The 23,548-nt window shown below is 40.3% G+C and overlaps 1 protein-coding gene across 3 annotated transcripts in view; it reads right to left on the bottom strand.

The window, feature by feature from the left end:
- Positions 1–537: 537 nt before the first annotated feature.
- Positions 538–23,548, bottom strand: part of LIN7A (lin-7 homolog A, crumbs cell polarity complex component) — a 45,497-nt gene continuing 22,486 nt past the window's right edge. For 2 of the 3 annotated variants that reach the window (XM_065743233.1, XM_065743235.1), the window contains exons 3-6: positions 11,191–11,262; positions 8,649–8,858; positions 3,375–3,580; positions 538–1,837 (exon numbers count right to left, since the gene is read on the bottom strand). In XM_065743233.1, the coding sequence (XP_065599305.1) occupies positions 1,795–1,837; positions 3,375–3,580; positions 8,649–8,858; positions 11,191–11,262 (531 nt within the window). In that variant the 3' untranslated portion in view covers positions 538–1,794. Of the gene's footprint in view, positions 1,838–3,370; positions 3,581–8,648; positions 8,859–11,190; positions 11,263–23,548 lie in introns of all 3 variants that reach the window. The other variant, XM_065743234.1, reaches the window with a different exon arrangement.

The raw sequence follows: 23,548 nt of genomic DNA, 5'->3' as shown, positions 1-23,548 counted from the left end.
TGTTAATATTAATAGCAGTGTCTGTTTGAGAATACAGATTTAAAATAGATACGCACAATTTTATTAAGTATAAAAAGATACCGTGCAGAGCACAATACAATACATTTCAGCTCGAATTCTGGTAGTGCTCAAGCTTCACCTCTTAATTGATACTGTCACCAACGAACCACTGGATAGAATTACTTCTCTGTATAAAATGAGCCTTTCCTGGATATATTCACAATGTTTGGTTTTAAAAGTACAGTAACATCGTTTCACTGCCTACTTACGCTAATCAAACACTGACAAGACGGGTGGACTGGTGGCCAGCCTGCATCTGGTTTTTAACATACCTACATTACTGACAATTTTCCCTGCTTTGTTTTGCTTCCCCCTGAGAACAGATCCTTCAGAAATATTAACTGTTGCTGACTTTTTCTCCAAGTTCACAATCGGAACACTGGCTCACACCGCTACATTCCTGACATTGCTAAACCTCACTGACATCAGCTGAGTCTTCAGGATGAGAGCCTGCAGGACTCTCCCCTAAGCTCCTTCCCCCCTCCTACCTCCCCAGGCTTTTTCTAATGTAGCACAGAAGGCATGCTTTAAATGATTATTAGGATACAGGGATTCTATTTGCTTAACTTCTTGAAAGTGGACGATGTTTACAGCCTTCCAACTTTGACTATTTTCTTTGGAAAAGCAGACACGTAAACTTAAGAAATTAATTATGTATTTTGTTTGTACATTCCAATTTGGCTTGATTAAAAACAACAACAACAAAAGTCCAAACTCTTCGAACTGCTTTAAATGATAATGAGAGGGTCTTAAAAGAAATGACTTACACCTCCTCCTCTCTAAAATATATTAATGTTAGACTTGAAAATAAATTAAATAATACAAAAATGCTGAGATTATGCTATCACAGGAATATCTGCCAAACAAAGCTCGGTCTTTTGCTAACATTAGCTTACTACATTTGCAATACATGCTAAGCAAAGACCCTACTTCTCTAACAGGTACATTCAGACAATATATATTTTATGGAATAAATATATAATATATCCAGTTATAGATTTCTGAATAGTAGCTATAATAGATACAAGCAATGCCTACATTTAAAAATACAGTTCTAGGATTCCCTAGCTTTACCACTAATAAAATTAAAACTGACCTAAAACTTTGTCACTCTGTTGATGCATAATAAAATATATGGAAACACCAAGAGTAAAAAGCCAATTGCTTCTACAAATGGAATACTTTATAAATATAGTAAATTGCTATTTTCAGAGGGAAAATTGAAAATTATAAACAGGGAGTTAGGTTAAAACAGCTCTACAATATATAGTACAAAGTGGCTATGAAGCGTGACGTATGAGTTTGATGGCTGTGGCAAAATTCTGAACTGATGCAGTTGTTAATTTCTGGAGATAACTGTAAAGAAAGACTCCATCCCCCAAAACAGCCAATCTTGATCTCCTTAAGCCAAAACCTTCACTGACTAGAGAAAGCCAACTGGCCGCTCTGGGAGAGTAAGGAGGGCAAGATTAGATCAAACAATTATTTGGAAGCCCTAGACTTCTCTGTCTCATAGCAATTACTTACCATGCTGTTCTCATTGGGAATAGAGTCACAGAACTAGTACGTATCTGTGACTGCCACGGTCTGAAAAGTCTAATAATGATAAGTACCCTCTATATGGCTGTCTTAACTACATTATTCTTGTACTGAACATTCTCCAGATGAATTGTTTCGTGTTTCTGTAGTTGCTTCCTTTTGATGGAATACTGAAGTACAGCTCTGGTTGCTTGATTACTGCACTCTTGATCGAGGCTTTTTTTTCCTTGAGAATAACCTAGAATTAAAGAAACACATTTTTCAGAGCAAGAACAAAGAACTGAGAAATTTAATTGCTGGCTGTCTCTGCCTGACTTTTTTTCCCTTTCAGTTCAGATAAAAATGAAAAGTGAGTAAAAATACCTTACTTGCTAAAAAATAAAAAGACTTTTAAGTAACTGGAAAAAATGAGAAATAGTATGTGAGACTGTGCTGCTTGTATATTTAACTTCTGCAGTGGCCCCATTTTATACAGAAACCCAAAACTCACATCACAAAATATTACCATTTATTACTTCTGCCTGAGTTAGGGTCCTGACGCGGGACTCTGATCCCATTGAGAATCTTCAGACTTCAGTGTTGTTTGCATCAACAAAACTGGAATTCTGATGGCTACAGGGTGTGTGGTCTACCAGGGTGGTTTTTTTCCCCTAAGTATCAGCAGAGGTCAGTGTCATCATGAGTAACAATGACACCATCACTTCGAGCTTCAGTTTCTCATCGTGTGAGGACTTTATGAATCAGCTGTAGAATACTACTGGTAGAAACACTGCATTTTGGGAACTGCTGGCATAAAATGTAGAGGATCAGGACTTAAACTCTTGCCCTCCCATTTGATTCCATTTGGGCAAACTGAGTGTATTTATATATGTACTCAAGTCACAAGCTGCCACTGAAAACATGCAACTAAGGAAAATTTGGGCTCTGATATCTCTGTACCTCACGTACCAACTGTTCTGACTGTGCTAGAAAACACACAAGCACCTTGGAAGGTGCTGTAATACTGAATATCAGTCAGGACTGAATGAAATACTTCCTACCAAACTGGACAGGAGAAGACAGGCTTGTGGCTTCCCTACACAGGAACCATGGACTGAACTGTGGGGTTCCTGCAGCAGGACAGTTACTAGATAAAATTCTCTTCACATATGAGCAGCAAATACTAACGCACTGTTGCACAGTAGGAAAGGTATGGTTGAAAACATATCAAACTCTCTAAACCTGGTAGTATACACTTATCACTGCTGTTTCCAGGCAATGCAGATTTCTTATGCAGTCTTGCTTGAAGATACGCCGGTGCTGCACAGTGGGCATTGATCTTTGGGTTACTGGAAGTTGGCTCCAGGATTTGTTACGGCCTTTCATCTACTTTCAGAATGCATTTTAACTAGGACAGATCATATGGAAATGTACCAAAGGACGAGCTCTCCTCGTCCTCGCTGTGGTAAGTGCTTACCAGGGCTCTCTCCCAGCCAATCCAAAGGACTCCCCAACCTGCCCCAGGCCCAGGACCCGATGTCACCCCTGGGGCCATCAGCCTCTGCCCTGGCCACGCCACAGTGCCAGCTCCAGCTGCCCACAGTGCTGCCCTGCACAGCCTTGGGCCCCACTCAGCTGGGCCCTTCTGTAGGCCCCCCAGCTGGGCCTGACCTCGGACTAGCCTGGTGCTGCCCTGGTGCCCCTGCTGCCTCCTCCTGGCTGCGGTTAGATGGGTCCTGGTGGCAGGCCCTGCCCCGCTGAGGGCCTTAAGGAAGACAATGAATACTCTCACCTACGACATGTGATTTTGCTGTGTATTTTGCTGCTGTTGCTGCTGAATGAGCAATTGCTGCTGCTGCCGGCGCCGTGCTGTTCGCAGCTTTTCGAAGCGGGCCTCCATCTCCTCCAGCACCTTGGGCGTGTAGCGTACCACCAGCTTGACGCTGTCCTTGGCCGCCTTCAGCAGCTCCACCGCCTTCTCGTGGTGCTCCCCTTCAACGCTCTGGAGGCAAGGAGCACAGGCTTAATACCAAAATCGCTGCTTTGATCTAGAGCTCTGTCCTCCTTTTTGCACTTGCTGCCATGAAAAAGCTGTCAGGGTTTTAGGAAATGTTCAGGCTTTACAGTTTTCAAGGAACCTTCACAGAAAGTATGGAGTTCAGCAGGACTTCTAGAATACTTCGAATGTATTCACCTTCATATTTTACGTAACTCAAATGTGTTTTAGGTTGCATTATAAACCTAACATACGATCCATGCGAAGAGGAGGGGAAATATTCTACACGCTTTATGCAAACAAAAACAACGCAAAAAAACAAACTCAGCTCCTGCAGTAAAAACCCAAACACTATTTGCAAGGTACAAAAATGAAGCGGAAACAGAGCAAACATAAAATCTTATTTACACGTTGGTAAGAAATGAAGAAATTGCAAGCCTGAAATTGCAGTGCCTCCCTTATGCTGCGGCCCTGCCAGGATCCCACTGTGAGCGATGCGTGCTGACGGAGCAGTCCTGGAGCTGCAGGAGGAGGAGCACACCCACAGCTCCCAGGGACAGCCCCTGCACTAAGGAGCTGCTGGCACTGCTCACACACTGGATGGAGATGTGGCACCAGTTTGTCTTTACCTGGTTAGCTGTATGTAATCAAACACTAACACCTGAAGCATTCCAAGTTCTTGCCTAACAAGTGCACTTTCTCCCTCTAACTGGAAAGTGTTTTATAGCAAGGTGATACCTGCTGTGTTCTCAAATGCATACTGAAAGGGGCTCAAGCTCTGATTTCTTTGCTAGCATTGCTTCAAACAGTAGACTTCCAGAAGGGGGAAGTAATTTGGCTGCGAATAGAGTATTTAATTTCTATCATTAAATGGATTGACTGGAGTGCTTTTCATGCACGGAGACTGTTCCGCTCCTTAGGAACAAGGGTGACATTTTCTAATGGTGTGTGATTGCCCACGTGGTGTAGGACGTATTCCAACAAAGAAAAGTCTCTCTGCACAGAAACAAGCTTACACAACCGAGTTCTTCATATGGATTTCAGACAATTTAAAAATGTCAATTTCTTCCCACATAAAATAAGAAAACAAGCTTGTACTACATGCTGGTTTAAAACTTCAATGTATACCCCGCTATTTAATATGACACTATACCCATAGGCCTCCAGAGAGAAGCATCGGCGTTAAAAACATCTGATGCTCATTTCATGCTAAAAGAGTAACTTAGCATTGTTATAGCAACTGTCAGATGTTAGAAGATGCTAGAAATGCTGAGAAGCATTGTCTGGGAACGCAATGAATAAGAATTCCACTGTGACATACCATGAGCTAGCAATAATGATTTAGAAGTTTCAAAAACCAGACACAATGCACTTCTACATAAATTATACACACAACACAATCCAAGCTTATCACCATGGTGTTTATCCTTCTGCCTCCTGGTAAATGCCCTTCAACACATTAATCCAGTAATTATTTCAATTGACTTGGTCAACTGACAGACTCATATTTCTACAGAAATGTACAATGCTTTAAAAACAATGCAACTTAGAGAAATAATCACTGTTGTTTCATGTGCCAAAACGATTACCAAGAAAGAGAAAACCCTGAAATAAACCTGTAGGCTGTGGATGCCCCTCTCTGGAGGCATTCAAGGCCAGGCTGGACGGGGCTTTGAGCAGCCTGGTCTAGAGGGAGGTGTCCCTGCCTATAGCAAGAGGTTGGAGCTGAGTTATCTTAAAGGTCCATTCCATCCTAAACCATTCTGTGACTCTAAATATCCACTTGACTGTTGAGAGAAACAAATGGCTTCATGCTTTGGAATTGTGTGCTCATGAAATTCCTCCAGTCAATTTCTTGTTCAAAGATCATCCAGAAAATTCATGACCTGAGATGACCAGATTTGTTAGAAACTGTGATTGGGACAAATCTGCTTATCAAACACTGCTACCCAAAAGCAATTTGGGGAAAAAAAGAATTTAGTTTAAAATACTGGAAGAAGAAATTGTTGCTGTGTAAGAAACAGTGAATGCAATTCTCCAAAAAGAGGTGAAATAGGAAGCTGCAGGTGCACAGGGTGTTCTGTGAAATCACTTTTGGAAAAAAAGTCTCAGATACAAATTAAAACATCTTCCGCAGGTTGAAACTGACATCTGTGATTATATTTGTGCTTTAAAGGAATGACAGGATGGAGTATTTTACTTGGTATATATTAGCAATCAGTATTTAATTCATGAATGCCTGTTTTCTTTCCTATTTGCCTTCTTCCTTGTTTTTCCAGTTTACTGCCAGTATTTTCTAATTAGAAATGTAGTGTTTGATTTTGTTGCTATCCAGGTCAATGAAAAACTTCCACCGACTTGAACAGTAATGATTCAGGTCTCTGATCCTAACCAAAATGGGGAAACAAACAAAAGCAGAATAAAAGATAGTTGTGCTAACAATAAATCTTACTCTCCAAGCCTACCCAACTCAGGTCTTAACCAAAGGTTTCAGTGGCTTTTAAATCATTGCTATACTTGCCATTAACATCTTCACTGCTACCTGCACTCATGTTTTGGAAGCCCAAGAAATGCTTTACCTGCATAGCTGAAGCAGCACAACATAAATAAGAGAGCCCCATGGAGTAGGGAAAAGAGGTTATACCAGCAGAGGAAGTTGTTTTGCACATTGATTTCTTGCCTCTCTGCAAACCACTAAGGCTGTACTGGCAAAAAGCTCCTGCTGCTATCAGTCAAGCCTGCACAAGGGACTTCACTGCCTGGATTACATTGGCTGGGGACATGGCAAGGACCTGACACCAATATCGCTCTAGAACTGCCCACAAAACATGAGATTAAACATTTTTGTATTTTGATTTAATATGTAACTTTCGCCTACGTATATTTATATACATTCTCATATTTATTTCCCTTATTGCATTGGCAGATTGTATTAACATGGATGAAATACTTCACAGACAGGAATAGCTGAAAGAACTACAGACATGATACAGGGAAACAGCAGTTACTTCCAGCATCCAGGCAAACACACTTGTCATAAATATAAACAAAACAAAACCACAATCCCATGCAGACAAAAAAGAGAATCTGGTTGTTATTCCACATGTTGAGAGACAAACTAGAATATTTCTACTAAGTATCTGTAAGCAGATACTTGGGAGAGAAATTAGCCTTTATAAAACTATTCTGCATCTCTGTATTTGGCTCACACCGGGTATCTGATAAACACAGAACTCTTTGCCAGGTATTAACAGCCACCACCAGCCTTTGCCAAGCCATCTGCAGGGCTTGGTGCTTTCAATTTCCTTTACTTTTAGGGGGTATGGGACAAAAGTATGTAAGGAAACACCCAGCATAAGGAGAAAGCAATTTCTTTAATGTCTGGTGAAACAGTCATCCTAGTCATGCTGGGATAAGGAATCTGGATTCAGAACACTCAGCTCTAATTTTATGTTGTTGATTATGAAGTTGGATAACCACCAAATTCTGGGCGCAAACAAGTTACACTTACTTCATTTTCATCCCATGTTCCACTGCTGAGCCGTCTGTTGTATTGTACATACGGAATATTATTTGCTTTCCTTCAGTTAAATTCAGAGTCGCACAGAGTGAACAATGTTAAATTTAGACCTTTTTCTCCTGTCTCAAGCTGTCTGCAACCAAGTTGCCAGTTCGATCACTTTTGTCTTTTAACGAATTCTACTGCATGGGCTTATTGACAGCAGGAATGGTTTGTGAGCAGTCGCTCATAGGCATTATTTCAAGTATGAAACTGCAATTCCCATCTCAAATTCTGTTGTTTAGATTTCGAACACACAAGCTCTGACATAGCTCAGAATCAACTTTCTCACATGCCTACATGCAATTGGGAATTTAATATCGTGCCCTCTGCTACATTAGCTTAATACGCATTGTAGAGCACATTTGTGACTTTTTTTTTTGGTAGATTATCATGAAGTAGAGGTGACAAAGAGTCCAAGTCGGTACATCCAGATATGTGAAGGTTCACCACTTTCCTCTCCAGTATTTGCCTATGCACTTTTGAAAGTAAAGGGATTTTTTGAGAATCACACATCAATTAATGGATAAACTCCTCTCCTGAATATTTGTTTACCTGGAAAAGACAAGCTGAACAATGACAAGATTATTCAATCTACTTTCATCAGAGAAGTTCAGGCAATGTACTTATTAAATGTTCATTTGGTTTCTTTTCCCCTGAGACTAAATGATCTTTTTAGCTATTTGTCTTTTGTTTCTTTGTTTTTTATCTTCTTCTTCTTGTCATGTACTGGGACTAGGAAGCTTACGAAATGATTATTTCTCTTTCGAGAACAGGACTGTTGATAGAAGCAGTGGTAAGAGGCCTGTCTGAAGTGCTGTGCTGATACTCAAGACAAGGGATATACATATTGTTTGAGAGAAACAGATGACAGCATGAAAGCATGTAGAATAGAGCACTTCATTCTGTACAGATCTGCAACAAGCAGAAAATCTAAGCTGCAATGCCTGATATTTATGACTGGATTCAGAAATGGCTTGTGACTCCCTCTGGTGTATTTAAATACAAGGTTCAGGTGGAGGTTTTGCAATAAAAACGATTATGTTTTCATTAAGAGGAAAGTGGGGTGATATGATTGCATAAACTTACATTTTTAGGAGTTTATTTTACTTCCCCTTGTAAAAGGGAATAAAAGGCAAAACAAAAGGTAAGATTTGACCCATATTATTACAGGTGGAACCTGATTATCCCTCTCTGTTCCAAAAGCCTTCATATTTTTACCTCCATAGAGACATAGTGAAACTACAGCAAAACACTCCATCTTGCAGTACTGACTTAAATGAAAAAGGACTATATAAAAGTGTGCCTTTTTACTGACCATACTTGCTCCCTGCACGCATTCATTTGCACAGCTAATTCTCTGATAACTATATCACAGGTGGATGAATACTGGAAGCGACTCACAGAGCTAATTCTTTGTATTTCATGAGGCTGGACTTTAAATCATGGTATCAGAACCGCTGTGGAAAATGAAAATCCAGATGCAAATGCAAGGTCTATGGAATTTCCACATACCACTCCATTAACTGAGAGCAGCTGGTCGCCCCGTTTGAGCCCTCCGTGCCTTTCTGCCACTCCTCCAGGAATTATGCGGGAAATGTAAATGGGTGAATTTTGCTCCTTTCCTCCCATCACGTTAAATCCCAGGCCTTCATCTGTCTTTGGCAGCTCCACCACTCGCGGGTGTGAATGGCCTTCGCTTGCAGCAAAAGCAGCAACTGTTGCCTGGAAGAAAAAGCACAGTGATTTGGCTATACAGGGAGAACGCCGATACACTCTGTTGTTCACTCTGCAGGAAGAACTCATCTCTGTGAAAACATTTCAGCATCTTATTCTGCCTTTTTTTTCTGATTTATCTGAAAGCACTTTGCAAAAATTCAGTCCCATGCCAATGCATTTGAAATAAAGGAATAAGCAGAAGAGTAGAGAATTTAGGTGACTTGTCAACAGTAACTCAGAAAGTTAGCAGCAGAGCCAGAAGGAGAAACCAGGAAGCCTGACTGTGCAGCGGTGAGTAGCTACTGCAGTTCTTCTTTGCCTTTTCATGGGGAAAAAGTGCTACTGTCAGATAAGATGATGTGAACTGAACTGTGTTCCTGGTTGAAATAAAGTGGATGAACTGCGTTGTTAACTCTGTTTTGCTTTCCAACATGCAGAATTGGTTACGTTATTCTTTGTGCACAGAAAAAATCCTGAATGGATGCTGCCTTAAAAACTTTAACTATGATCTTCATGAGATTTCACTGATTAAATAACTCCTGGCACAGGAACACGATTTTTTACAGTATAATCAGATCAAAACTTTTATTGAAGAATAAAATTTTAAGGCGATGAATTTATAGCTAAATTAAGAAAAAATCCTAGATTTTCATTCTTAATTTGGAAAAAAACCACAGCAATCTATCACACGATGTTTCATTTTTCACTGAAGGTGTTTTATACTTTAATTACAGATCTCAGTAAACAACGAAATAAACAATATTTGCATCCTTTTCAAAGTATGTTTGTAGGCCAACCTGCTAGAACAATTCCGCATTACACTAACACTTTCTGAGCATCCTAAGAATGCTTATGCTCAACAGAAGCTAGTAGATGATGTGACATTATGGATCATTCTTGGTTAGGTGTTTTTGCACATGCAGACCTTGTCATCATGCACACATTTAATGTCAGACATGAATGCACTAGGAGAATGCAATGCAGACAGCCCAGAAATAACCAGGAAATATTGCGATCTCGAAACATTGCTCTGTAACCCTGCTGTTCTATATGAATAAGAAATGAGAATGGCAAACACTAATTGGATTTCTCCCCATTTATTATGCAATGTAGCAGTAACTTCTATGTTCAGTTGTGGTGTAGACAAAGTAGGATCTCATATACACATTTCTCTATATTGCAGCACAGATCTGAAACATTTCCATTGTCCATTCAGTTTCTCTGAGGAGGTTAAAATCAGAACAGCCTACAGAAAAGTATGTTCTACTTAGCAAGAAAAATTACTGAAGTTTTGTGTGTAACAGGTTATGTGCTGGCTACTGTTGGGCTTGCTTTTCTAAAACACTGCAGAAATCTTCTAATAACATACTCTCAACCTTCACCTTCTGATGAAGCTTTCCATGAAAATTCCTAATACAAATGCATAATGGTAAGATCTTAGTTCATTAAGATTTCTGGGAGTTGGGTCAATTTCTTCCCAGGAGTGTGACCACAGCAAAATACTTCTGAACTGGATTTATGGCTTTTGCAGGTCTACTTGTTCTGCGCAGTACCTGTTTTACTATCCAGCAGACAGCCTTCAGTATAAAATTGTAATGGAAAAAATAAAGGAAAAAACTCATGGTGAGTGAACATCCCTGTTTGGAACCGTCTATCTTTGTGCATCTTACAAAAATGCAGAGCATACCACATGCCAGCACACAGAATATAACCCTACAAGACGGTGTGAATTTCGTTAGAAAACTACCATTTTACTAGCAGCAGTAATGCAGCTGTCATGGTCTAAGGACATGAGAGGAGCGGGTTCATATGAACAGAGACAAAATACTTGATTGGAACAGGTAATGCATTAGAAAAAGTGGGCTTGCATTTGGCTGTAGATTCTCCTGATCCAGTCATTTGCGTCACTGCTCGTACTCAGTACTTGCTCAGCACCTACAGCTCTCATTAGCTGAAGTGAAATTTTGACTGTGTAGCTGCTCCCTCCTAAAACACTGTGTCCTCACTGGATGAGATGTATGCAAAAATAGGCCACTGAAATATAGATTGTAGCAGGCAGACTTCTACAGAACGAACCAGTAGATTTGCTTTTGCAAAGCAGCTTTTCAAAAAACATCCACAAAATCATTCTCTTTTCTTAAGCTACAGAAGCAGCATAAAGGTTTAAGTTTTCCATTAGGATTGTTACCTGGGAAGTAGCACTGGTTCTAGACTCTGGGCTGCCACTGATGTCTAAATTTTCTTACAGTGTACACACGAATACCTGAAACACACACGCGCACAGTCAATTACTAGGTCACTTTGGTACCACGAACTTCAACAGTTGCACGTATCCTACCTTTGCAGTGGCCCTGGCTCGGAACTCGGGGCAGCCATTAACTGTTATGGTTTCATGCATGTATTGATACACCTAAAATGTTCATGAAAATAAAATGAAATTAATTAGAGAAGCAAAACAAGGACTTTATATTAAGACAGGACAGTTCCTTTTCCTCCTAAGACTATGTTTCATTAATGCTGTATTCGTGCAGTCACGTTAACTGTCTGCTAAACTTGTGTATGCTTAGGATTACAAAAAACATCACCCCATGCTTCTCTTGACACTCTGTAGTCTTAACTGTGTATCTTCCAACACTCTTCCCTTCAAACCCTTAGCATAACTCCCAAAAATGGGACAGTTTGGCTTTGTGGTATCCAAAAACTGGGGTCTCCCTGTGACTGATGTGAACTCAAATAATCTGAACTGATCTGAGTGGTGCCTTTGCCTCCACCAATGGCTTTTTTGTTCTCTGACCTTTCCAGTGAAGTAAAGATTTAGGAGGCTGATCTCAACAAAAAAGTAACTTGCTCAGCATACAGATTCTGAAGAATTGAATTGAAAATTAAATTGTGGAGAAAGGTCACTGCACCAGTTTTCATCAACCACAGCTAGGAGTGGGGAAAAGGGCTGGCAGTCTGCTAAGTCAGGCCTGGAAAATGGTTAATACATAGGTCATTCCTAAAGTAAAGTCTCCTATTTATTTCCATGGAAACTGCAACAGCTACAAAGAGCACAATTTTTGATAGGGCAAATTCTCAGATACAAAACGCTATTTTTCAACACAGTCACCATCATTAACTATGCATTTACTGCCTGCAACAAACAAGAACCCGCATGCTGCACTTGTAAAAACCTACACCATCAGAGGTAACCCACAGCTTCACAGCTACTACGACAGCATCGTTGCTGAGATGCACCATCCACTGCCTCACTATGCTCACATGCACTGTTTGGTCTCCCTAAACATTCAGCAAGCATCAATGAATGTCAATAGGTGCCATTTTTTCCGCATGGAGGAATTCAACTGACACACCTTGGCTTCATACGCACTAATATGTCAGACACCATTCTGTCAGAGTGCCACTCTGCTGCCATCTGTCACACAGCAACAGAATGTAACAGAATACTGGTGAGTTGGTCATGCTACCTTCACACCATCAAACACCTGCCTCCAAAGGGCCAAAAGAATAAAATAGAAGGCACTACTTCTGGAGCAGTCCTCATTCTTCAGAACAGTATTGTAAACTCAAATAAATGTCGTAAAATCAGCACTGGTATTACATACAACTTTCCCCTCTGTTGCCTTTTCTGATAAATGCTCTTGGTCCCCTTTCTCTAGTTCTTAACTCTCCCTTTTAAACATTTCCAGTACAGGAAAAGCAGGCAGGACCATGCATTTTGTTCTCTGGGTTTGTTTCAGTCTTGGATGAAAAATATTTTAAAAAAGCCTCGTCACTTGTCAGTTATTTTGAAATCAGTTCTAATACATAAATAAATGAATACAATATATAGACAATTTTTTGAAAAACGGATGTGTATGCATACAAACAAAACCCCTTACTCTTACAAAACCAGTAAATCTAAAAAATTGTTCCTATTTACTTCAGTCATTTTCTTGACCTACTTCATCAGGAATTTTGTATTTTCTTGTGTTTTATCTCAGGCTGTATTCCTGAGAGAGATCTTATGCTGGTGAATTCTGTTCACTTTTATGGCAATCTTTCCTGGGGTTCTTGAGGAATGCAGACTCAATTGTACTTCACACAGTGTATTTACCTTTCACTGATTTTAAGCAGGAATTCCTGAACATCTTTCTTCAGCAATCAGTGTAACTTTGGCAGACAAGATGTCAGGTCCTGTACTTAACAGACCTATAAAAAACAACTTATCCCATTGACAAGTAAAACGTTCTCATTGCTCTGACCTGTTATACAGGTCTGTGACTTGTTATAAAGAATCATACATACAGATCCAGTAAGCCAGTTATTATAATATGTACAAACTGATGAACGTACTGCTGCAAACTTCTAAATGGATTTAAGACATCTAGCTCATTTCAGACCTCAGCTAAAGGACCTCGTTGCAGTTAAACTCTGAGTAGCAAAACCTTTTATATGACTGATTCCCAAACCTTTTTTGAGGGATATCATACAGAAGAGAAGGACAAAAAAGTGAAGGAAGCAACAACAAATACAAGCATTTAAGAGACATAATATACTACTTTCAGTGCACATCAAAAGATTATTTGTTTTGAATGTCACCAGGATATAGGGCCATCTAAGACTTAATGCAGACACATTGGCTCCACTGAACACATCTAAGGCAAAGGGAGCAGGCTGAACTATTTCCGCTTACTATATTTGATATGAAATCTCTCTTCCATTGGCAGAATTGACACTGATTTCAGCAGAGGCCCCAACTTTGCCCTTAGTTTAAAAAATATGGAAAAAAACGACAAGTAATTTAATTCCATAGCGTCTACTAGTATGTAGCTGACAGGCTTCACAGTACCTAATGCCCTCGTAACTAATTTGTATACTGATGAAAGAAAAAAACTTATTAGCAAGTGATTAAACTACCACACTTAAAAAGAATCAACAACTCAAATAAACATGAAAAATGTGATCAATAATGCTATCTAATCCTTCTGTTCATTGTAAATTATCGTAAGTAATACATTCAGAATGACGTTCTGCCAACAGTTACTGGCAATTGTAACACCTACAGCACAGTTCTTAGGAAAAGAAGTATTTCAAATCTAATTCTTTATAAAACAACAGGTGCTACCAGTTTTGAATATCTGCTTCAGGCTATCGTTAATCCAATTCTCCTACATAATGATTGTTACATAATTTATAATGTAATTTGAGATAAAGAAAGATAAAACATACACCTAAATGACTTTCTTCTTATTAACTCACAACCAAATACAGATTGATTGTTTCATGAAGTTCATTAAACTTTTTCAAGGGTTCAGGTTGCTCACTTTAGCAATGCACAAGTTAAGTCCACAAGTGAGGGGAAGAGAAGAGAAGGGAAGGGGGAAGGGAAGGAGAGAGGACAGAGAAAGGAAGAGAAGAGGGGAAGAAAGAGGGAGGGAAGAGAAGAGAGGAGGGAAGGGAGTAGGGAAGGGAAGGCAAGGGAAGAGCAGAGAACAGAGAAGGGAAGGAGAAGGGAAAAGGGAGGGAGGAGGGGAGGGGAGGGGAGGGGAGGGGAGGGGAGGGGAGGGGAGGGGAGGGGAGGGGAGGGGAGGGGGGAGGGAAAAGGAAGGAAGGGGGCAGGGAAGTGAAGGAAGGTTTCTCACCATGAAGCCTGTTCCAGTATTTGAGCACCATCATGGTAAAGAAATTTCTCCTAATGTCCAGTCTGACCATCCCCTGTTGCAACTCAGATGTTCCCGTGCATCCTGCCATCAGTTCCCAAGAGCAAAGCACAGCACCTCCCTCTGCCTGCCCTCCTGAGGGAGCAGTGAGGCTGCCTCTTAACCTTCTCTTCTCCCAGTTATACAACTCATGGCCTCAGCATCTCCTCACAGGACAGGCCTTCCTGCCCTTTTATCAGATTTGTCTGTGCTGGAATATAGAGGTGCACTTTGGGTTACATCTCCCAGCAGGTGCTGCAGTGCATCAGATGTGGCAGGTACTCCTGGCGTGGTGATGGTTCTCATCTCCAAGCATTCATCTGGGAGGCAGAGTAGCTGGTTTAGCATCCTGAAGCACAGGGCTGCCTTACAGGTAATTCAGGAGCTGACTTAGAAGAAATTACTCCATATGGACTCATAACAAAACAGCATGTACTGGGCTGGCCTATTTCTGTCGACACGAGTCTTCAGTAGGAGACTCAGGGGTAGCAGGGCACTTAGCAGCCCGTTTTATAAAGGTGGACAGAGGAACACTCTGAAAAAAAATCCTGCATAATTTTCTGCTGAATTCCAGAAGTTACAATTTAATTAAAAGGAATCTGTTCCATTAATTTCTCCACGAGGTATTCAACTCTTCCTCCCAACACAATATTACATAATTCTATGTTGCAGCTGTACCTACAATAAATCTGCTCAACAGATTTTAGGACAACTTGTTCTAAACAGTAGGGAAGAAGCAAGAGGCAGAAATCATTCTGCAGCAATAAAGAAGTATTCAAAAAAGATGCCAAATCAAAACAAATGAACAACCCAAAACAGAGTATACTGCAACTTAGACCTATGAAGCAGCAGGCCCAGAAAATCTTTGTTGAGATTTTTAAGTGAGGAGGCAACCTGTAGGAAGTATGTAGGTCACTCCGAAAGTAATGCCTTTTTTATTTCAACTGAAATTGCAACAAAGAGCACGTTTGACAAAAAAAATTCTCAGCTATAAAACACTATTTTTCAACACAGTCATCAACTTCAGCTATGCATTTTTGCCAGCAATGGACAAGAGCCTGCATGCCTTGCTCATAAAAATCTGCAGCAGTGGAAGTAACCCAATGTTTAAAGCTGCTATGTGTAACAGTGCTGTTCCTAGGATAATGCTGTCCATGCACTCCATCTTTCAATGGCCTGAACAGATGCAAGTCAGAAGGCACCAAATCAGGAATATAAGGTCGGTGTGGTAGGACAGTCTAGCCAAAATTGACAGCGTACTCCACAATCTTCAAACTGGTATGAAGTCTGAGGTTTCCATGCAAGAGAAAGGTTGTCTTCATGTCTGAACTGACTTCAGAAGTCTGAACCTTCAGCTCAGTCAGCACTGTGATGTAGTGGTCACAGCTGACGGCTTGTCCAGGTTCTAAGAAATCCGCTTTCCTATACAAAACAACAGTGCACATCGCTTTACCTGTAGAGAGCTGCATCGTGAACTTTTTCATCAGTAGGGAATTCATATCTCGACGCTCCACAGACTGTCATTTTGACTCCAGTTTGTACTGGTGACACCACATCTCATCAGTATGCCATCCAGAAAATGGTGAACTTCAGCCTCAGACTGGTTCAGTAGGTCCTGAGAAACTTGTGTACGGTGTTCTTTCTATTCCTGTGTGGCATTCACAGGACACACATGGCACAAACTCTGTGATACTCCAGCACTGCCGCGATCATTTCCAGTGCACTCAAGCCAATACTCAGCTCCGTGCACAGTTCTCTGGATGTAATCTGCTGATTTGCACAGATGGTTAAAATGCTCTTCGTTTTGTGGTGTGACAGGGTGCACGGCCAACTGGAACATGGTTTGTCTTTCATGTTGTTGTTGCCATTGCTGAAAGGCACCACCCACAGTCTCACTGCTCTCGCTTCTACTGATTGGTCTCCATAAACGTTCAGCAAGTGTCAATGAATGTCAATGGGTGCAATTTTTTATGCATGGAGGAATTCAGTGACAAACCTTTGCTTCACATGCACTTCCATGTCAGACAGCCCCTCAGCTGCCATCTCACATGGCAACAAAATGTAAGGGACTGTTAGTGGGATGGTTCAACTTCTACTGCCCTACCACCATCACCTACCTCTGGCACTGTGGACCAATACAATAAAACAGGATGCACCACTTTCAGAGCAGTCCTTGTAGCAATCAGCTGTTTCTGTAGCACCTGAATCATCATATTATACAGAAAAGATACAGAAGTCTTCCTTTAGAAAGTCATAACCTAATTAAGTGCCACAGATAAATAGTTTTAATGGTGTAACAAAACAACCTGCAAAGAGACTGGTGAGCAGTGTCTAGCACACAGACTAGCCCTGTATTGATTCAGTTTCTTTACCTCACCTGACACATTTTTTATTGCTTCAATGTGGAAGGGAATTTTATACATATTTTTGGAAGAAGTCTTTCAAGGAAGGGAACACAGGAGCCTGTCAGAAAGTACAGAGATGGAAGACAGCTTGAAAATAGCCAGTACAAGGAAGACATAATTGGTTTTACTGTATTTATGTAGTCACGTCAATGAAACAGTATACCTGTGCACCCTTGCAGAACTGAGGCTAAGAGAAATTATTATTTACTTACATCTGAGTATGATGCTTCTGCCATCAACTACTCTGAATCCTTGTCTTCCTAATTGCTTACACTTGACAGAAACGATGAACTAAATTTTTCTGCCTTCTAAGATGTCAAGAATATCTTCATCAGACTTCTCTTACCCTCCTGTGAAGAGCAAATGTCTGAGACTACATGCCTCACACAGCACAGCTTGGCTTCTCCTTTCTTCGTTTATCTTCCCAAAATCTGCAGTGGATTCTCAGACCTTCAGACTTTCTCTGATGTAAGACTTAATATCAACATATCATACTGTAGGACTCATTCTTGGGGTAGGAGGATGTCAGGTTTTGAGAAAAGGAAGGAACTGTGGTGCAGAGCTGCACAGGAACTGCTGACTTGCATTGCAGTGCCTGTGAATGCTGTGCTTCTAATTGCAAACTTACATCTGCAGTCCTGTCTTCTCCTTGGTTTTAATCATTTTTACCTCTTCATATTCTATTCAGATTTATTTTTGTCCTTCCCCATAACTTTTTGCCTGTATTTCCCATTCTTAACCCAATATATTTGTACGTCTATGGAGAGGGATGCACTGGTTCTTCTGCCTCAATAGACTCTTCCAGAGCTGCAGGCCAGCACTCAATTCAAGTAGTAAACCTACCACACAAGTGGACAAAGATGCTTTAAATACTACAAAGATCAGAGGGACTCCTACCTGAACAGAAGAACATACAAAGTAAGTAAAAAGGAGAAAAGCACGAAGAGTCAAACACAAACAGAAGAGTACATAACCAGAGCAAAGGTATGCAGATAACCAGGCGACCCTTCCATTCTGTGAACTATTATTTATGTCTGGAAGCATACTCAAGCTCAAAACCAATGTAATGGAGAACTTCCTTTCAGCCATAAAACCAAGACAGCTCAACTAAAATGGAAAAGGTGTAACAAAAGTATGACTATCTCTGGTTTTATCCCTCTCGAGTATCATGTGGAGTTTCTGGTTTCATGTCTGTGTTCTGCTTCTTTAAATTATCTCATGTGATAAGCACGTTCACAAAAGCATGAATACATCATAGAAGTGTATTTTCTCCAATAGAGCTACAGCCTCTAGCTAAGATAATGTCCTAAACAAAGTCACATACCACAGGAGAAGACAGCAGTCCCATGGGCAAGTTTAAAGTAGACCTATTTTCTAGCTACCAAGCTGACTCAAAAATAAATTGGTTAACATTGTTTAATAAACAAACAAACAAAAAACAAGGAAGGGAAAATTCATGATAACTTTAGAGAATGAGAACTTGACAAAATATCACTGAAGAATCACTGGCTGTGGATGCCACGATAAACTTAGATTCTTCTTAAATACAACTGTTTGAACAAATGGAATACAAATGCTCATTTTGTGACAGGCTTATGCCACATGTTCAATTAAACCTGACAGAAGCAGCATTAGGCACTCACAGGGCACTCACATTGTACAGTGTACATAATCTTCATCCTGACAAAAGGTCTTTCTCATAATGAACAGTAAATGGATGCCTGTGAGTACAGTGAGGTCAAAATGGTTGGAAAATACCTCTGTGTGGAAGACATGATATATTACAGGGCCTGCTGGGAGTTCTAAGTCTGTATTACATAACTTATTTCCTGCAGCTACTGAATTTGGACAACTCGTAGAAAAAGCTGATTTGTGACAAGTAGTCTGTATTTATGAGCTATTTATACCTGACAGAGCATGGTCATTCAAGGCTGCTGGCATTTTGAACATTTTTATAAGCTTTCATTAGTCTGTAAGCAGTTACACACTAGTGTCAGGAAAATTGTTGGTGTTTATCTTCAAAATCTCACTCTGTATCACTTTCACAATTGTCATATCAATCGTTCTCCATGAAGTAACACTGTGTAGCATGTGTCACAGGCAGTAAGGGGGCTAAGCCATTAAAAAGCTCAAAATGAATTCAAGTCTCATTGAACAACCTGAGGAGATGGAGCAGTTTTAATTTCAGAACGTGTAGATGAAATATTACAAATGCTGGCTTTTACATTTTCATAGAGGGTATTTTATTTAAAAGTTTATTTCTTTGTGGGGTGGGGGCTATGGCAGAAACTAGGTCAATTTTACTAAAGTGAGAAGAAAAATCCAAACCTTGATGCATTATTAAGCTTTCCTTAGGCAACAGGAAAAAATGTACAGGGCTGAAAGACTGTTAAAAATAAATGAAGTATAATCACTGTAAAGGTTTAATATTTTAACTCAGGGTGGAACACAGTACTGATGCCCCAGTTAAAATGCCATAATACTGTTTGCTCCAGCATTCATTCAGTGTGTCTGTGTGTGTGTGAAAAGGAGCAGCGCTCACTCTGCTGCCCTGACAGCGTCTCACTCGACTCCGTGTTGCAGATTGAAAGCCAAACAAAGTTTTGGTCTGTGAATCCTTGACATATGAATGCTGTGTCTGTCCAAGAAACAACCCAACAGGGGCCAGAGGCTGGAGCCAGAATCCCTTTCCTCCCTTCTGTGCTACCAGAAGAAGATAGCAGATGTACCAGGAAATACATGCTGTTACATCCTCTGCTCCAGTGGGAGCACTGGCACACCGAGGATGAGACAGGTGACACATTCCCATTGTTGCTGTTAGGACACACAAGACCTCTCCGTGCCCTTTCTCCTTCCCTCCAATGTTGATTCTTTTTGAAAATACTCCTCTGACACTTCAAAGCCAATAGAAGTTACTTGGCATCCTCTTAAGAATAATGAAAAATAGGCTTTGATTTTCAAACTGAAAATATTATGAACAATAAAAATACGGTTGTGTCATTCAGTTTAGTTCACGTTCCTTGCACACTGTTCTACACTGCCTCAATGTCAACGACTATTGTGACCTGGCACCTTTGAAGACAAGGCTGTATGCATCTTAAAAGCTGCAAGCTTTACAATCACTGAAAATTACTGTCCTGCTTCTGCTTCAGTGTACTGGGATCAAAGGAAAGAGTAATACGTGTCATTAGATAATTCTCATACAGCTACTTGGAATTGATAGGTCGTAATATAAAACTCTCTTTTAGACCTCAGTAGCAGTTACTTTTGAGTTCAAAAATATGCCCAGCATCACTAAAAACTCATTTACTCCACTTTATCAGTAATTCTGCATATGCTGTTGAGACTGCAGTATGCAATAGCCATATTCTAAAAATTAAGAGCTTTGGCAAAGCCTCGTCATTATCAGCACCTGGATAAAAGATGACATAACCTGAGCAAGTCATGCAAGTTTATCTCAAATGTTCCTATTGAGCTGAGAATGGGAGAGTGAAAGAAAACTGCTGACATTTCTTATTTTAAACACGAACGAAAATGTACCCAAAATGGAGTTCTCAAGTAGTTTTACAATTTATTTTCTTTTCTGAAAGTATATTAAAAAACGGAGATGAAGGAGGTTTTCTCAGGAGTCTGATCAGCAACTTCTGTTAAGGTGAAGCAAGTGGATATGGATGCTCCATCGAGGGAGAAATGCAAGCTGATGCAGATGCCACAGGGGCTTCCAGCAGACTGTCAGCATAAACATTCCTCAGTAGTTCACCTAGCTGCTGGTTTCCCTCAAGAGGAAGAAGCAGGCTTGAGATGAATTGCAGCAGAGGATGTTCTGTTTATCTGTAAGAGCTTTATGTAATCAAATTCAATACTGCAGAAATAAACTATAATGGTAACGTGAAGAAAACAAAAAAGATGCCAAGATGCACTGCCACTGAACCACGAGAGTGACCTTCTGCAAGACAGAAGAGAAATTCTACAGGTACAGAACTAAGAACGTCGTATCGGTACCACTCACCAAAGAGTTTCAGTACATGTATATCAGCAATCCTGATAAACTGGAGCATGAATGAGGTATGTCACTGCTTTGATTTTAGATACTACAGCACTCTTGCAGCACTGAAATAGCTCTCTCCTGTGGAAAACACAGCTACAAAAAGAAAGCACAAATGCAAGTAGATATATTGCCATCAGCTGACTCTGAAAATTGATCTTTAATCAAAACCAATGGGAGAAAGCACTGATTAAAGATCAGTGATGTGGTATGGCCCCAGATTCTAGGGTACTGCATCTGTGAAATCAATGTATTTAGCTCTAGGCAGCTGAAAAAAGTGACAACAGCAGATGTTTTAAATCTCCTGCAGCAAAGTCATGAAAGTCATAAGGACTTAGTAATTACACACAGACTTAATAATGCCTTCTCTCAGATAAAGCTTGGGCTGCCTGGTAAATTCATCTGCCATCAATGAAGGCCATCTGCTGAGTGACAATGTAATCATTCCAGAAGTTCTCATTTGTGCCACCCAGAGCTTGCAAGTAACCAAGTAAAGCTTCAGTCACTTACGGTAAAGTGGTGACTGCAATGTCATTGTTTCTCAAACTTTGTATAATTTCTGGTTGCATTCATGTAAAAAAACCCATAGCTCATATTTCAACACAGTAGGGTACTTTTATATATTAAAATATATTTTTTGTACTTACTGCTCACTTAAGCTTTCCAAAGTGCTGACCTTTCTAAATGCCTAACATAGCAGACAGACCATTATTTCTGCCCTAATTTACATACAGTACAAATCCGTTCCTTAACTCATCATTATAGAGATAATAATTGTAACCAGGAGAGGGAAAGCAAATTTAGAAAATGAAAGCATTATCATTCTGCCATACCATCAGCTTTGAATGAAAGTAAGTAATGTCCTTTCTAAGCAGTGAAGAATGTGCTGAAATTATTTTTATTATTATTTTACGTGGCTTTTCATTGCTTGTATGCTAGTAATGGAGAAGGGACAGCGAGGTACAGCACAAGATTCTTACAAGTGCTACCCAGTCCTAGAACTTGGGCAAGGTGGACTGGTTCAGATGACATTCAGATGACAGGGATTCTGTTCTTCTTCCTGCAACAAATAGCCATCACTCAATGAAAACAGAAAGAGATGGCAGAATTCCAAATCCAGGGCTTTCCTCAATGCAAGCCAAGAGAGTTTGGCCTGAGGAACCTCTATTTTTACTGGGAATGGGATTTATCAGACAGAAAACAACACAACTGTTTCCAGAGGCTAAGTCTGAGAGGCAAAGGAACAATATATTGTCAACTAAAGAAACCAACCTTGAAATTCAGAGAATTCACAGAATGGTTTGGCTTGGGTGAAAGCCTATTTCAGTCCAGCTTCCATAGGCAGGGACGCCTTCCAATAGACCAGGTTGCTCAAACCCTGGCCTTGAATGCTTTCTGGGATGGGGTATTCACAACTTCTCTGGGCAACCTGTTCCAGTACCTCACCATGCTCTTAATGAAGACTGTCTTCCTAATACCTAATCTAAGCCTACCCTCCTTCAGTTTAAAACTGTACCCCCATTTTTCCGATCACTATGCTACCTCTCTTGTAGGCCCCCTTTAGGTACTGGAAGGCTGCAATGAGGTCTCCCTGGGGCATTCTCTTCTCCAGGTTGTAGAACCCCAACTCTCCCAGCCTGTCTTCACAGGAGAGATACTCATTTTTCTGATCATCCCAATACTGACTTCTGACTTCTGAGGAACAGAGTATTGCCACTGATGTCCACCTGGATATAGAGTCTTTCACTGCAACTGAGTGCAACCATCTACTCCATTCCTTATTCATTACCTGGTCCACACATCAAATCCAAGTCTCTTCATGACTTCATGACAGTAGTTGCTCCTCCCTTATCCAATGATGCTGTTACCCCTGCATAGGCCAAATTTCTCTGGCACTACTTGCCTGTAGTGAAGCCATTCTGGCTGACACCAATCCCTCTGTTTTCCATGTACCTTAGCATAGTTTCCATAAGGATCTGCTCCAAGACCTTGCTGGGCACAGAGGTGAAAAGGACTGGCCTGCATTTTCTCAGGTCTTCCTTTTTTCCCCATCTTCAAAGACAACATGCTTTTCCACAAGCTATTTAAATATAAAACAACAGTACAGTATTGTGTTGACTGCTCTTCCTTTTATAGAAATGATTGCACTTGCACTGGACTGAGTCCTGCAGAAGTGCTGTTGTGTTATGACCTGACATTTTGATGGGAGTCACGAGACAACACATTAAAATAGCGTCTATTTTTGTCCTTCTTTCTGCCTCATAACATTTTTATAGAGACCATTTGATCTGATTACATTTGGTAATGATAAATGCTTTACTATTGGTATATTTCAGTCAGATTCATTTTAAATAATATCCACAGAGAAAAGCATTAGATTTAATTACGAAGATGGAAAAGAGAAGGAAGGAAAAGTGAAGAACAAGAAAGGCAGATATACTTGAATTTTATACTACTACTGAAGGTACAGAAATAGTAACTTTGCAATCAGCTTGAAAGAAAACTTTTGCTCATAAGAAGATGCATGGGCTTATCAAGCTGTAACTCCACATTCCTGGTGTTTCA

The sequence above is a fragment of the Cyrtonyx montezumae genome, unplaced genomic scaffold (assembly GCF_038088225.1).
Source record: "Cyrtonyx montezumae isolate F1298 unplaced genomic scaffold, pur_monq_1.0 scaffold_3, whole genome shotgun sequence".
NCBI classification, from domain to species: Eukaryota; Metazoa; Chordata; class Aves; order Galliformes; family Odontophoridae; genus Cyrtonyx; species Cyrtonyx montezumae.
The sequence above is the reverse complement of the archived record's forward strand: the minus strand, read 5'-3'. Positions and strand labels throughout refer to the sequence as shown.